The following is a 14,378-nucleotide window of genomic DNA, read 5'->3' as shown; positions in this document are numbered from 1 at the left end:
AGGAAGCATTGCCTAAGCACCCGTACTGCAGCACACGGCGAAAGCTATCTCGAAGCGTGTACGAGGCAGCAATTTTGAAATGCCGATGGCGATATGGTAACGCAGATTTCGGGTCGTACTTGATTCTAATGCGCACACAATTTTTGGACCCGTTCTATCGGAAAACAAGTGCGCGTTAGGTTCGAGTAAATATGGTATTATTATTAGTTAGGGTATAAAAATGACATCAAGACAGGCTGTTTCTTCTCTCTCTTTTGCCGCACTTACCATAATTATGTGTGCTTGGGGTGCCCTTCTGCATGCTTTGCCTTGAAATATTTGTTTGTTGTGCATGTGAATAGGTAATGCTAATAGGATAGGTCTGTTATAGCATCCGTGATTTCATCATGTTGAAAGTTGCATTGTTGTACTATTTTAGGGATTCCTTGCACATGGTTTCATACACTTGTGAAACCCACATGGATGTTTCAGGCGATTTATGTTGCTCTTTCTTTGCTTCCTTTCTTCTACCAAGACTGCTGGACATGGCTTTCTGCTAGCAGTGAAGTATGTGCTCCCAAGGTTGCTTGTGGGTCCTGTGGCCCACTGCTTTCAGTATTTTGAAGCCATCAAGGTGAGTGCTGCGGCTCCACTTTTGCATCAGTGGGTCACTTCTCTGCACCTGTTTTTTACTAGTCGTAAATGCCACACATTCGAAACTTTGAGTATTCAGTTCAGATGGGTTTAGTATTCGGTTCGATTAGAAAGGCTCTTTTTCAATTCGAGATATTCAAATCCCCCAGTACTGCTGCAGTATTCCCGCAGTACCGTCGTGTTATGCGGTGAAGTGTACAGATTGTACATTAGCTATGCGGTGAAGCATATCAAAAGTAAACCGGGCACTGTCACGGTGCCCCTGTTGGTGCTTATGGCTACCGTACGTTATCAGTGGACGTATTCTGCAACGACCACTTCGTTGATATTATCACCTTCGTGTGATGTAGCGCTCAAACAGCCAATCGGTGCGTGCCTGACGGTGATACTGTCACCAAAAGTCATTGTCGCAGAATACGTCCCCAGCTCACCCACATTGTACTGCCTCTTGCATCTGGACAACACCAGCTGCCAGGTGGAAACCTCTGTGTCTGCTACTAATCTGGCTATATGCTTAAATACAATTTCCAAACTACAAACCTAACCAAGTATCAAACTTGAAGATGGTTTTAGACCCTTGCTCTAAAGTACTTGTGTTCCAACAGGATGCTTCAATGGCAAACTGGGGTAAAAACCTGGCTTTGGCAGGAGCAAGGAAAATTTCAGCACCAAGGAACCCAGAGGCCGGTCAAAGCACTGACATATATGCTTAGTAGGGGTGTGCAAATATTCAAAACTTCTAAATAACGAATTGAATACTGTCCTATTCTATTTGCTCTTAGAATCGAGTAATCACTTTTCGTAAATGTGAATATTTTTTTAATGTACCAAAAGGTCAATTGCGACCAATTAAACATAAAATTTGAGCAGAAGTATGGCAAGTTTTCACCCCCACAGGCATAGTATAGGCGTAAAACATGAACTTGCATAGTCTATCAGGCTACATTGCTTATGTAGCCAAGCTTTAAAGGCTGTACAGTGATAAAAAAAAGATCAAATTGTCGGATTTTACGTCCCAAAACCAAGATACAATGATGAGGCACGTCTTAGTGGGGGACTGCGGAATAATTTACATGGGTGCTTTTGCATTTCACTCCCATCGAACTGATTCCGCCACGTGCGGGATTTGATCCTGCTACCTTGTGCTTAGCAGCGCAATGCTAAAACCACTCAGCAACTACAACAGGTCTCTGTACAATGATAATTCATGCTCTCTGAAGAGCCCTGTGCACGTGAAGAAACTTGTTTGCTCCTGATGCTCTGTGTGTTTTATAAACGCTTCAGAGCGTACTATGTCATGACAGAAACTTGCAAACATTAAATACAGTGGAACCCCGTTCATACGTTTTTCACTGGACCGGGGAAAAAAAACGTAACAGCCGGGAAAACGCAACAGTGAGGAAAGCTCCGAAAATGAATGAAAAAAGTGCAGCTTCAACTATAGACAATTTATTTCCACAGAGTGCGCTTAGGACTTAAAACAGTCTAGAATGGTGGCTTGCCGTTTCTTGGCCACACGTTTCTCAATACCCTGGAAGGCCGCATTGCTGTCAGCGTCGCTGTGAGGTGCGACGTACCTGCGGAGGAGGTCCAGAGCCGCAACGGCTTCTCCAAAGCTAGGATTTGGCAACTCCCCGGCATCATGCGGCTCGTGCTCCTTGTCGTCACTGCGCCACGGCAATGGCAACGGACGAACGAATATCCGCGGGAAATTTTGCCCTCTTTGGCGTAATCATGCTAACAATTGTTTAGTATTGCTGCAGAGCGCGCGCCTCCGAGCAGCCCGGGTGCGCGCAACGCGGCGTGGGAGAAACATAAACAAGAGAGGAGAGCAGGCCCGATAGGCGGAGCAACGCCACGAGCAACGCCAACTTCCGCCAAATAGCTCGGCATTTTCCGTCCGTGGGGGTCGTGGATGGCATGAATCCGTGACGCATAGTCACGTGATGCACCGTCTGTCGCGGAAAAGAATGGATTTAGTCCGTCGTGTGGATCCACCATATAGTGCGGCCTTGCAAGACGAAATGCCACTTATAGTAATGCAGCTGCCAGAAAATGCCGCAGACAAGTGAGGCAGTTGGCTCTTTTTAATGTGGTGGAGCTCTCCAGATGAGGCCGGAGTGAAGAGAGTGCTCAAGGAGAATGCAGAGGAGGGGGAGGGGACTCTGGGCAAACAAACAACGGGCAGTAAAAATGCCGCCAGAGCAGAGGCGGCAGTGCAGTATATGTATTCGCTCTGTAGGTTGCGTGGGTTGCCGCTTTTCAATGGTGCACGCTCCATCCCAAATGCATGCATATTGTTGCTTTTTGGCTGTTTAGTTTGTGTCCAGAAAGTACAGTTTTTTGCGACTCTAGCCTCACAGAAAATTTTTTTCACGAATTTTGCTGTGTGTTTGATATTTTGCTGCCCAGCAGTTTCGCCAGCTGGGCCTAACAGAGCTGCCTCGTTGGTAGCCAGCGAGCAAAGTTGCAGTTTCAGACTAAAGTCAACAAAACGCTTTGCCGTGTCTGTATAGCACTTGGAAAGCGGAGAAACCACCTTCACAATGAAAATAAGTGCACCGGTGGCAACTTGTTTTTGACATCGCACACGCTGATAAGTCTGAGAAATAAAATGAGGCACTGTATGTACAGCGTACGAAATTTCGATCCCCGTTCTAGAGCATCAGTTCTGTGGAGTCATTGGTGGTGCCACATTGAATTCCAAATAATTGAGCATGTCTGAAAAGTTAATTGGTGACTTACAATTCTCCTCTTTCTTTTTTTTAAATCTTATTTACATTGCTTCATGCGAAGACCATGGGTCCTCAGACGTTTACTTTTCACAAATTTCAAATGGATGGAAACATCCCGGTCGCACACTTTGATTCTCTGATTCACGTGGCTGCTTGGTCTGCATGTTTTGCATGTTTGCAGCCGTTGAAAAATAGTGTTTTGGTTATATTGTGGGTATCCATGACTTCAGCGACTTGCGTTACAGGTGGTCTATGCTTAATTAGATTTTGTTTAGATAGGTTACTGTTGCTGTTGTAAACTGCCAGTTCATCCCAGAAATTTTTCTTCCTCTGAATCGCCCAACTTTTTGGTAAGGGTGTGTACTTTAACAATTACCGAATATGTCATCATCATCGTCAGCCTGGTTATGCCCACTGCAGGGCAAAGGCCTCTCCCATACTTCTCCAACTATCCCAGTCATGTGCTAATTGTGGCCATGTTGTCCCTGTAAACTTCTTAATCTTATCTGCCCACCTAACTTTCTGCCGCCCCCTGCTACGCTTCCTTTCTCTTGGAATCCAGTCTGTAACCCTTAATGACCATCGGTTATCTTCCCTCCTCATTACATGTCCTACCCATGCCCATTTCTTTTTCTTGATTTCAACTAAGATGTCATTAACTCGCGTTCGTTCCCTCACCCAATCTGCTCTTTTCTTATCCCTTAACATTACACCTATCATTCTTCTTTCCATAGCTTATTGCGTCAAACTCAATTTAAGTAGAACCCTTTTCGTAAGCCTCCAGGCTTCTGCCCCGTAGGTGAGTACTGGTAAGACACAGCTGTTATACACTTTTCTTCTCTTCAGGGATAATAGCAACCTGCGGTTCATGATCTGAGAATGCCTGCCAAACACACCCCAGCCCATTCTTATTCTTCTGATTATTTCAGTCTCATGATCCGGATCTGCAGTCGCTACCTGCCCTAAGGATGTATTCCCTTACCACTTCCAGTGCCTCGCTACCTATTGTAAACTGCTGTTCTTTTCCGAGACTGTTAAACATTACTTTAGTTTTCTGCAGCTTAATTTTTAGACCCACCTTTCTGCTTTGCCTCTCCAGGTCAGTGAGCATGCATTGCAATTGGTCCCCTGAGTTACTAAGCAAGGCAATATCATCAGCTAATCGCAAGTTACTAAGCCATTCTCCATTAACTCTTATCCCCAATTCTTCCCAATCCAGGTCTCTGAATACCTCCTGTAAACACGCTGTGAATAACATTGGAGAGATCGTATCTCCCTGCCTGACGCCTTTCTTTATTGAGATATTGTTGCTTTCTTTATGGAGGACTATTGTGGCTGTGGAGCCGTTATAGATATCTTTCAGTATTTTTACATACGGCTCGTCTACACCCTGATTCCATAATGCCTTCATGATTGCTGAGGTTTCGACTAAATCAAACGCTTTCTCGTAATCAATGAAAGCTATATATAAGGGTTGCTTATTTTCCACACATTTCTCTATCACCTGATTGATAGTGTGAACGTGGTCTATTGTTGGTTAGCCTTTATGAAATCCTGCCTGGTCTTTTGGTTGACAGAAGTCTAATGCCCCTGACACACGGGCAAAACTAAAGTCCTTTCCAGTAAACCCCTTTTGCTACTCTGAAGGACCCTTTGCAGAAAGGAGTTGCGCCGATGACACACGGCACTGCACTGAACTTCTTTAGGTAGTTGCTCAGATGAACGCCGCAAGAAAAATAGCGCTGGATGTTAAAGCCACAAGAGAAAAAACATTCTTAAAAAGCTGCGTATTTAATTACACTTAGCTACTGTAGAACCTAAAAATATATTTTTTTATTGTTGATGGCTAATAATGCCTATAGTCGTTTCTTTTATTCGCGTTTTTGCGTTGTTAGCAGCCATTTAACTTGGTCCAGCAACTATGTGCAGCCGGTGTTTTGCTCGTTTTGCTGTACGTGATGCCCACGTTTCTGTCGTCCTTTTTCACGTCTTTGTCGTCCCTTCCTATGTGCGTGCAGGCGTAACGCGTTTTATTCAGTCTGTTATTCCAACAACTGTGGTTTCTTCTGGGTATTTCCTGCGGGCGCTGATTGTGCAGTCTCCATCTCGCGACGTGAACACGCCACATGCGCGCAGCAAACGACGACGACACTGCCGGAATTCAACATGGCGGCACTAGCGACGTTATGCGAGCGTTTGAGAGTATAGCTAGAGGAAATCTTCACTATTCGACAAATTGTATCACCGCTAACAATTAAAACATTTTTGCAAGATAAAAAAAATACCTATGGGCACCGTAGTTGTGTGGCAGGTTTCCTTCTATTGACGAGTTGTGCACGCTGTGTGCGAGAGTAACTCCTTTTCCGCTCGAAAAGTAGTTGCGCGATCTCCTTTCCCGAAAAGGAACTTTGCCGTAAAGGAGATACTCCTTTGTCGTGTGTCACTGCACTTGAACGCCTTTCCGGTAGATGTCCCCTTACCTAAAGGACTTTAGAGTGCCCGTGTGTCAGGGGTATAAGTTCTTCCTGATTCTATTTGCGATTAGCTTAGTAAATACTTTGTAGGCAACGGACAGTACGCTGATCGGTCTATAATTTTTCAAGTCTTTGGCGTCTCCTTTCTTATGGATTAGGAATATGTTTGCATTCTTCCAAGATTCTGGTACGCTCGAGATCATGAGGCAGCATCAGAACAAGCAACCGATCTCAATAATGACAAAAGAGCGCTTACACTTCGTCCTCGGCGTGCATGCCCCGGTGCTGCCGTTTTGTTACGCAAACACGGTATGCGGCCTAGCGTTCAGGAGACACACGGTACGATTTGGCGCCCGATCAAACAAGCGGCGCGGAATGCTTCGGCGTGCGGCATACGACGATTCGGGGCACACGGTGCGTGCATCCGAAAGATCGAGCGGCGCGTAAGCTCCGCCCAGATCAAGCACCCCCCCCCCCCCCAGCTCGACTTCGTATCCACGTCGAGAACAACTCCGCACAGCACTGCTTCGCTTTACGCGAACAGTGTCAATAAAACTGTGCCCCTGCGAGTGACACAACACGACGGCACGTTGACCACTGACGACTCCGCTAACAGCCAGCGATAGGGCTGGTAGGCCTAGCTAGGCGGACGCTGCGGCCGACGGCGCTTGCGATCCAGCCCGAGCTCGCCGAAGGGCGCTTATTTTTGCCAAAACAATTAACACTGTACACTTAGGTCGCCCGGGATTAAATACAATTGGTTTACTCGACGCAGTCGCTGCGAAGGGCAAACGTGCAAGCGAAGCGACCAGCCTCGCTCAGACGGTCGGTGTGTGCTGTCTGCCCGCGAAATGCCCTCTCGTCCCGGCTCCCGATCTCGCCAGTAGCTTAGTGCTAGTGTACTAGGCGCTGCTTTGCATAACAAGCACACGTTCGAGATAGTTTTACTGAACTAGTAACTATTTCGGGTCGGAAACAAACTGCAGCAGGCAATGAAAAATAAAAAAAGACTGCGAGATACAGGCCAGCCCGCGCAGCCTCCGTGGAGGGAACGTCAGAGAACGTCACATGCTAGCCGCGCTGTCATTGGCTGCGGCCAAACGACGGTGCGGTTGTCGGAAGATCGAAATCTGCCCGGTTTGTCGCACGCCGGACGTCCGATCCGGCCATGGATCCGGCGCTTCGGCACGGCAAAACTCCTCGATTCCGGCGCGTCGGACGCCGGATCGGACACCGAATCGGACCGTGCGTCTCCCGCTTCCCTCCTGAAACTGTATGTTCAAGAAATGTTTCAGGGACCCTTTAATGTAACACTTGACGTTGTTACTTGCCTGGCTTGCCAAGAAAAAAAAAAAAGAATGAATTTGCCTTCGTTGGTTCACATTGCAGTAAGTGATCACGGAGGCTGTGTCACTTCCGCTGTTTGCAATACGGCAAAGCATTGCCTTCGAGATGCTTGTTATTTGCTTTCGCTTAATGAACGCAAGATTTCTTCCTCTTTCTTTTTTTTTTTTTAATTTGAAGAAAAAAACGCGCATTTATGTATAAGTTATGTTTAAATGGAAAACAATGTTGTACTTATTAATTGGATAAATAGAAAAAATACAGCATAATACACTTTCTCAATAAACTTTTCTCAAACCAAAACACGAACGGTTTCACTGAGGGGAGCGGCGGAACTACGCGCATTGAGGCGGGCATTTTGTGCACGCTTGTGGACGATCGCCCTTTGTCACACGTGTAGGGACTCCGAAGCCGCGCGCACGCGTTAACGACAGGCGCGTCTCCTGCTCCGCGTGGTCGGGTCGTGTAATTCCTTTTCGCTGTGGTGTTCGGCGTCATTTGAAGATTCTGAAATCGCGAGGGCCACAAGCTTGCGCGATGGGTCGTGCGCTGTCCAAGTCTGCCGGGACCCACAAAGCGGGCAAATGCATCTCCAGCCGGACGGTTAGCCCACTAATAGCATGCCATTTCGCCTCCGCCGTGTGAATGCCAAGCTAGTCTTGTGCCGGATTGCTCAAAGATTCGAGAAGGTGCCGATACGCGTTTACCAAACTCATCCGGAACGAGAGGCCGGCCGCCTTACATGGTGTCTCAGAGGTGGTGGCCGTGAACAACTTTGGTGCCATCCCGTGCACTAGCTTTCCTTTACGAGGCAGTCTATCGGCTGTCTCAGTGCCAAGCTGCCGCTGCAGTGAGATCGGCGTCAATTTGGCACCAAACTGTTAACTTCAGTCGCCGACAGCTGATTAGGCCTAACTGCCTAGGCCATGTTGCCGTGACAAAAAGTCGCCACCGGCTTATGTGATTACCGTCTGTAAGCCGCCGCTGGAAACTTCCTGCCAACATATTCGTGCAGGCTGCTCGTTGGCGATCGGTCCCTAGATTGCGTGCACAGATTAGACGTCTGTTGAAGCGCCGTTCGGGTCCGCAGGGGATTAGCCAGCAGCTGCCCCGAGCGCATGCGTCACAAGTTCATCCGCGCGCGCGCGCGTGTCGCCACACGTATTCGATACGATGTGCGTGTAATCGGGTGGCTGATCGGTCAGATCTTCACACATGCTTTCCGTACGCGCTGATTTTATGGCTTTGCCCGCGTGGTTGCTCAGTGGCTATGTTGTTAATTGGGCTGCTGAGCACGTGGTCGCGGGATGGAATCCCGGCCACGGCGGCCGCATATCGATGGGGGCGAAATGCAAAACAACCGTGTACTTAAATTTAGGTGCACGTTAAAGAACCCCAGGTGGTAGAAATTTCCGGAGTCCTCAGCTACAGCGTGCCTCATAATCGGAAAGTGGTTTTGGCACGTAAAACCCCATAATTAAATTAGTTATTTTATTGCTGTCCCCTCTGTCTATGTCACGAATGAGGATTGTTTCATTCGGTCCTGTCGATCGTAACGAATCGTGCACCAACAGAGGCCGTGGAACAGCTGCATGTATCAAGGCACCTGCACTGCGGCTGGATCTTTATTCAAAAAAATGAAATAGTGGATATTCGATTCACGAATCGCATTGTTCGAACATCTTTCACTCGGGTTCGAGTATTGGCACACTCTTTTGGACATGTGTTGAAAGTGGTATTGCTGCGTTCTGATGCTTACTTGGTCAGAAAATTTTTAGCTGCAAAAGTTGGGGAATTTTATGAATTGGATTCGCTGACGCTCTGTTTTTGTAAGAATTCAGTTCAAGCTGAGAATTGACTCTTTGCATACATTCAGAAGAAGTGATGTGGCAGAGTTAGGTTTGTTGAGGCCACTTCAACATGCCCAACTCAGCATATTGATATTTCTTCTGTCTACGTGCAGGTGTTGCAGCAGATGGCGCCATCTGAAGAAGATAGGGAAACATTGGAGCAGGCAGAAGGATTGCTCCGGAGGCTCAAAGCCCAGCTAACACGTACCTGTGCCGACAAGCTGCCACGTAAAAGGCCTGGGTAAGAGCTTGGGGTTAAGCCAAACATCTTTTGATTGTGAAAGCAATCTACAATTGGCCAATTCAGCTTGTCACTGTAAGCTGGCTATCTTCTGAAATGGCGTACCGTAAGTGGAGCAAAAGTTGTGTTGCTTTCTTGCCATTTGAATGCTGAACTGTTGTTTAAATGGTGGAGATTTCCTTAATGAAACTGTAGCAGTAGTGCACATGGCGGGTGAGCAAAGCTTGTCAGGTGTGAATGGCTCTTGGCAACAAAAGAAAGAACAACCCCATGGTGAAATTGTACAAAGAGGGAATTTATTACTCTTTCTTTACTGAAACACCAGCTAGCCAAAGTACATACAAGGAATAGTTCCTCAATGAGACACGCTGAAGGAATTGAGACTCAGCTTGCTCGTGGTAGGCTCTGGCACATCCATGAAGCACAGGTAAGCACGCGGTCAGTTGTGTGCATCTATGTCCCGCAACGAAAAAACAGGAAGCAAGTTTCTCTCACACCCGTGTAATCCGTGCTGTCTACACATGCCAACATTGTAACACTTGTGCCATCAATAAATACTACTATAAATATGTTATTGAAGAGAAGGTTTGAGTAACACTGGTGAAGTATTGAAGGTCATGAGGCGTTTATTGTGGTAGCTTGAGTAACAGCACTCGTGCATTGTATACAGGCTGGCCTAGGGTGGGATAACATGCTTGCAAGGGCATCACATTTAATGAACAGGGATATGTAATGTTACTTAACATGCTATGCAGTGTTACTTAACATGCTCTTAAAATTGCCCCTTGATGTTTATAAGAATTTCTCTTATGAAACCAGTGCATTTGTCCACGAGAATCAAAATTGTTTCAGCATCACCTTAAACATTAATTGCAGAGAGGCGTCCCTGCGCATGCACAGCCGTGACCGCCGAGCCATAGCGCTGCACAAGATGAAGGAGCTGCAGAAGGCTGTCGATGGCTGGGAAGGGCGAGACATTGGCCAGTGCTGCAACGAATACATCATGGGTAAGAATGGTCGCCCACCAGTCCCGTCTCTGTCATGTCTGCCACTAATGCGAGCTGTGTTGGCAGCGTACAGCACGCCTTGTGCAACATGCACTTTGTGGTGGTGTGTGCCATCGCCATGTACTATTCTTGCTGAATGAAGCACGTCAATTTAGGCCTGAGTAAGTAGTTAGACCTAGTTTAGGCCTAGCAATTTTCTCTGGCAGATTTCATTCCGCAAATATAGTATGTGTGCGCCACACATTGCTTTAGTTACAATGGCATGATACATACCGCTAACCTCTTGCTTGCAGCATCCCTGCACTTGCTACCGATTTGGATGGACTTGAGGTGGCACAGCCATAAAGCTCTTTGTTATACTCCTCCTTGCCAGACACCTCCTAGGTGTCTGGAAACTCTGTGGGAGTGCCGAGATGTAGAAGGTTAGGCTTGTCCTGAGCCATGCCCTGGTCTTCAGCATTGTCATAGCTGTGAAAATACAAAGTCTTCTTGCATTTAAGTATGCATAGCGTGTATTGTTTCTCCTGTAACACATATTGACATTACACCGCTTAAATATCACTAGTAAAGAAAGAAAACAAAAACCTACGGTTGAAACTAGAGCATGGTGAGCTCCCAGTTTTTCATCTTCCAAGTTTAGCCGCACACCACAAAAATGCTCAGCTGCTGATCAATTTTCCGGACACAGATGAGACTGCGAAAACATCCAAATAATCTAGTAGTCAGAAGAAAACGAGTTTCAATGAGAAACATACTTGCATTGTTTGCTTACGATTCCAGCTGTGCGGATAACTCGTTCAGGCTTCTCAATGACTGATTCACTGCATCGGGATGACAAAAAATTTCAAAGTGCATGAGAGATTTTGTCCGGCATGTGCAGAGGGAACCCTTGGCAAAGTGGGCTCTGGCCGCCGGCTGACCGAGCGGCACCTGTTCCTGTTTGATGGGCTGGTGCTGCTGTGCAAGCACAGCAATAAGCGCTCCAGCGTCACCGGAGGACCAACGCCTGAGTACCGCCTCAAGGAGTGCTTCTTCCTACGCAGGGTGGAGATCCTCGACCGAGAAGACACTGATGGTATGCACATGTTTGTTGAAGGGCAGAGTTTGGGATCTTGGTTAAAAAAAAGAAATTTTCTAAATCATGAATCCTCAAGTGGCGGTGCTTAAAACTTGTAGATATATGTGCAGTTAAACCTCGGTATAACAAAATGTGTTTGTATGCGATTTCAACATAACAAAATTTCACTGCCGCTGTAAAGGAATGCCAAGACAATAAATTGAAACTTCGGCAGATGTAAATGGTCAAATGATTGAACTACAAGTGGCTGCTTGCAAACTCCAGTCTCAAATTGCCCCCTGTATTACAATAGCAACTGCCTAAGTGGAACTGCATCATGGTCCGTATAAAGTCGCACCCACACCCATGCACTGTGTGCTTTAGGGGCAAGTGAAAGTGTGCGAGGGTGGCACAAGAAAGATGGTGGCTTCACGAGTGATGCCTTCCAGCGAGAGAAAAGGGAAAGAGGGTGGGGAGCGAGCTCGTGGTAACGTGATCCTGCACCTGCGAAGGGGCAGGGGGGGTAAGGGGTCAATTGGGGAGATAGGTTGGCTTGTAACTCTGCTGGCCGTGGCTACGCATGGCTGTAAGCACGGCTGAGCACGAGCACATATGCAGCCGCGCACCCTGCTTTAGAAGTAATCTGCTGCATGTGCAAACAGTAGGCATGCTGAGATGGCTTGGCACCACGTAGGCTGTTCTCCCATGTCTTTAGTACTGTTGAAACTCGATTTATCAAAGTAATGATCTCGCTCTGATTTTGTTAAATCGGGAAGTTCGCAAAATTGAGATAGGGATTCGGTCCTTCAAAATGTAAAATTGTAACATGGTGACACTCAAAGGCTACTGCAGCATTGTATGTGCCGCTAACCGTCGTATTTCTTGCGTCCTCTTGTGACAGCATAAATTATGTTCACCTTTTCTTCGAGGTTGAGCACTTTTCTTTTCTCCTTGGGAGGCTCCATGTGCTGGCCATGCAGGCCGGGTAGACGGTCACGTGAAGTTGTGACAGGCTGCCGATACGCAAAGTCGCGGAGAACAAATGCAGTGATTGTGCGAGCAGGTTGAGCAAGGGAAAGGAAGAAAACACTTCATTAAGACAAAGTTGCAAGAAGATGATAAGCGCCATCTTTCACTGAAACTATGAACTAACGAAAGTAACCACCACCGCCCCTAGAGCCATTTGGTACATAAGAGTGCTACCGACTGCAGAGTCTGTTGTTCCGTGCATGGGCACGGCCTGCAGTCTCGCCAAAATAAAGCTAGGGCCTTGACTAGGGCACCTAGATGTTTCAACACGATGGCGTTAGAGCGCACGCTCAAAGAAAAACCTATATGTGTCAAAATTCGAAAGAAATCACCGCTTCTTCTGCTCATTGATTTCAGGAAAAACATTGTTAAATTGGTTTTTGTTAATCAAGTTTTGTTAGTGTTGATGACAGCATTGAAACCTATGGGTACTTGCCGGGGAATGGAAATTTCTTCGTTAGATCGGGAACTTCTTAATATCAAGTTTCGTTAGATCGAGCTTTAACTGTATTAGAGGTTGTGTAATCTCGAGTTTTGGGGACCCACGGGTGCGAGAGGCAGACGAAGCATTTGCTTCCTGCTGCAGGCACTTTTTTCTGATAGCATCGTCCCAGTGCGGGCGACGCTCTCAGCAGCGGGGGTGAAATGCACGCGAAAGTGTGGCTGGCTTCACTTAATTCGTACCACCGATGCGAAGATATCATCTATGTATGTGGCACGAAACCATATCATTCGTCACCGACTCCCAAATTCATGAAAATGAGCTGTTTTCTCATTGAAATTAAGTTTTTTCTATTGCCCGATAATTTGGAAAATCTTACGGCTCCTTTTTATGTAGAAAAAAATCAATTGACGACTGTACTTATTTGCATAAAAGGTCGAATTTCAATAGTTTATCCAACTTATATTTCTGTGTTAAGTTTCCACAAAATCTGTCTCTCAGATTTTGATAAGCTGGCTATCGATGGCTTCTCCACGATTTAAGAAATCCAATAAGACTAATCTTATTGCTCTGTCTACCTGAGAACAAGAGTTGAAAGACGTTGAAGACATCCACAAAAGTGTCCTTTGAGTGTGAACTTCAAGCTCTGTTTTCATGAGGTGTCAAGAATTTTTCATGCAGAATTCATGCAAATAGAAATGAGGTGACTAATTCGTTCACTAGGTAAAGGCATGTCGATGCAGCAAACATTTGTTTGTCATTTACTCGATCCATTTGATTATTCAACATTTTTATAATTTAAAAAAGTTCTTCAGTTCTACAACATAGGAATTGGCGAGATTTTGCTGTAATATGCCAGGTTGTAGTCATTTCTTTGATTCATTGTGACATTCACCAAGATGCCATGCACAAACTACCAAGATAAGGGTGATGGGACAGGGTTACATAATAATTCCTTGGTGCACCACAAGGGTAAATTAAAAACAAGGATTAAATGACAAAGAAGAAAAGGCCAATTGGCTTAACTCACAACTAAAAAATTGAGGAATTATGCACTATTATGGAGCACAATCAAGCCACATGAGCACTACTTCAAAACAGGAAATGAAGAATGTTGACGGAATGAACCCAAAACCAGCAGTAAAGAATGGTTGTGGCACACCTCAATTGGGCCAATCTTTTCTTTGTTCACTGCACGTATGAATAAGCACTCTAGAAAGCCAAGTCCTCTTTTCTTTTTTCTTTTTGGAAAGCATGGTTCTCTCTTGTGGTTTCTTTCTTACTCGACCTAGCTTTCTTAGAATGCCCCCTCCAAAATTTTGTTTTTGTGAAAACGTGAATGATTTGTGCCTGAAAGATTCAGTATCTTTACAAGCAAACCGATTGGTGTCACTTTACTGCAGAAAACCTTGAATCTTATCGGCAGAAAGGTACCTCACTGGAAACAGTGACGGCACCTTTGAGACCCGCAGTACCCATGTTGGTTTCAAATTTTTGCAAGTTTTTAGGTTGTGCAGCTGTAGAAGCATCTAAGTTAAATATGTGTCGGCACGTGCCCAGAGGCTT

General features: G+C 46.1%; 1 protein-coding gene across 1 annotated transcript in view; it reads left to right on the top strand.

Annotated features, from left to right (window-relative positions):
• The window catches only part of Sos (Son of sevenless), a 52,694-nt gene that overhangs the window by 15,316 nt on the left and 23,000 nt on the right, over positions 1-14,378 (top strand). Inside the window, exons 7-10 of the mRNA XM_050180644.3 lie at positions 515-613; positions 9,150-9,277; positions 10,154-10,284; positions 11,165-11,359. Coding sequence (XP_050036601.1) covers positions 515-613; positions 9,150-9,277; positions 10,154-10,284; positions 11,165-11,359 — 553 coding nt within the window. The remainder of the gene's footprint in view (positions 1-514; positions 614-9,149; positions 9,278-10,153; positions 10,285-11,164; positions 11,360-14,378) is intronic.

Source organism: Dermacentor andersoni, chromosome 7 (assembly GCF_023375885.2).
Source record: "Dermacentor andersoni chromosome 7, qqDerAnde1_hic_scaffold, whole genome shotgun sequence".
Taxonomy (NCBI): domain Eukaryota; kingdom Metazoa; phylum Arthropoda; class Arachnida; order Ixodida; family Ixodidae; genus Dermacentor; species Dermacentor andersoni.
The sequence above is the reverse complement of the archived record's forward strand: the minus strand, read 5'-3'. Positions and strand labels throughout refer to the sequence as shown.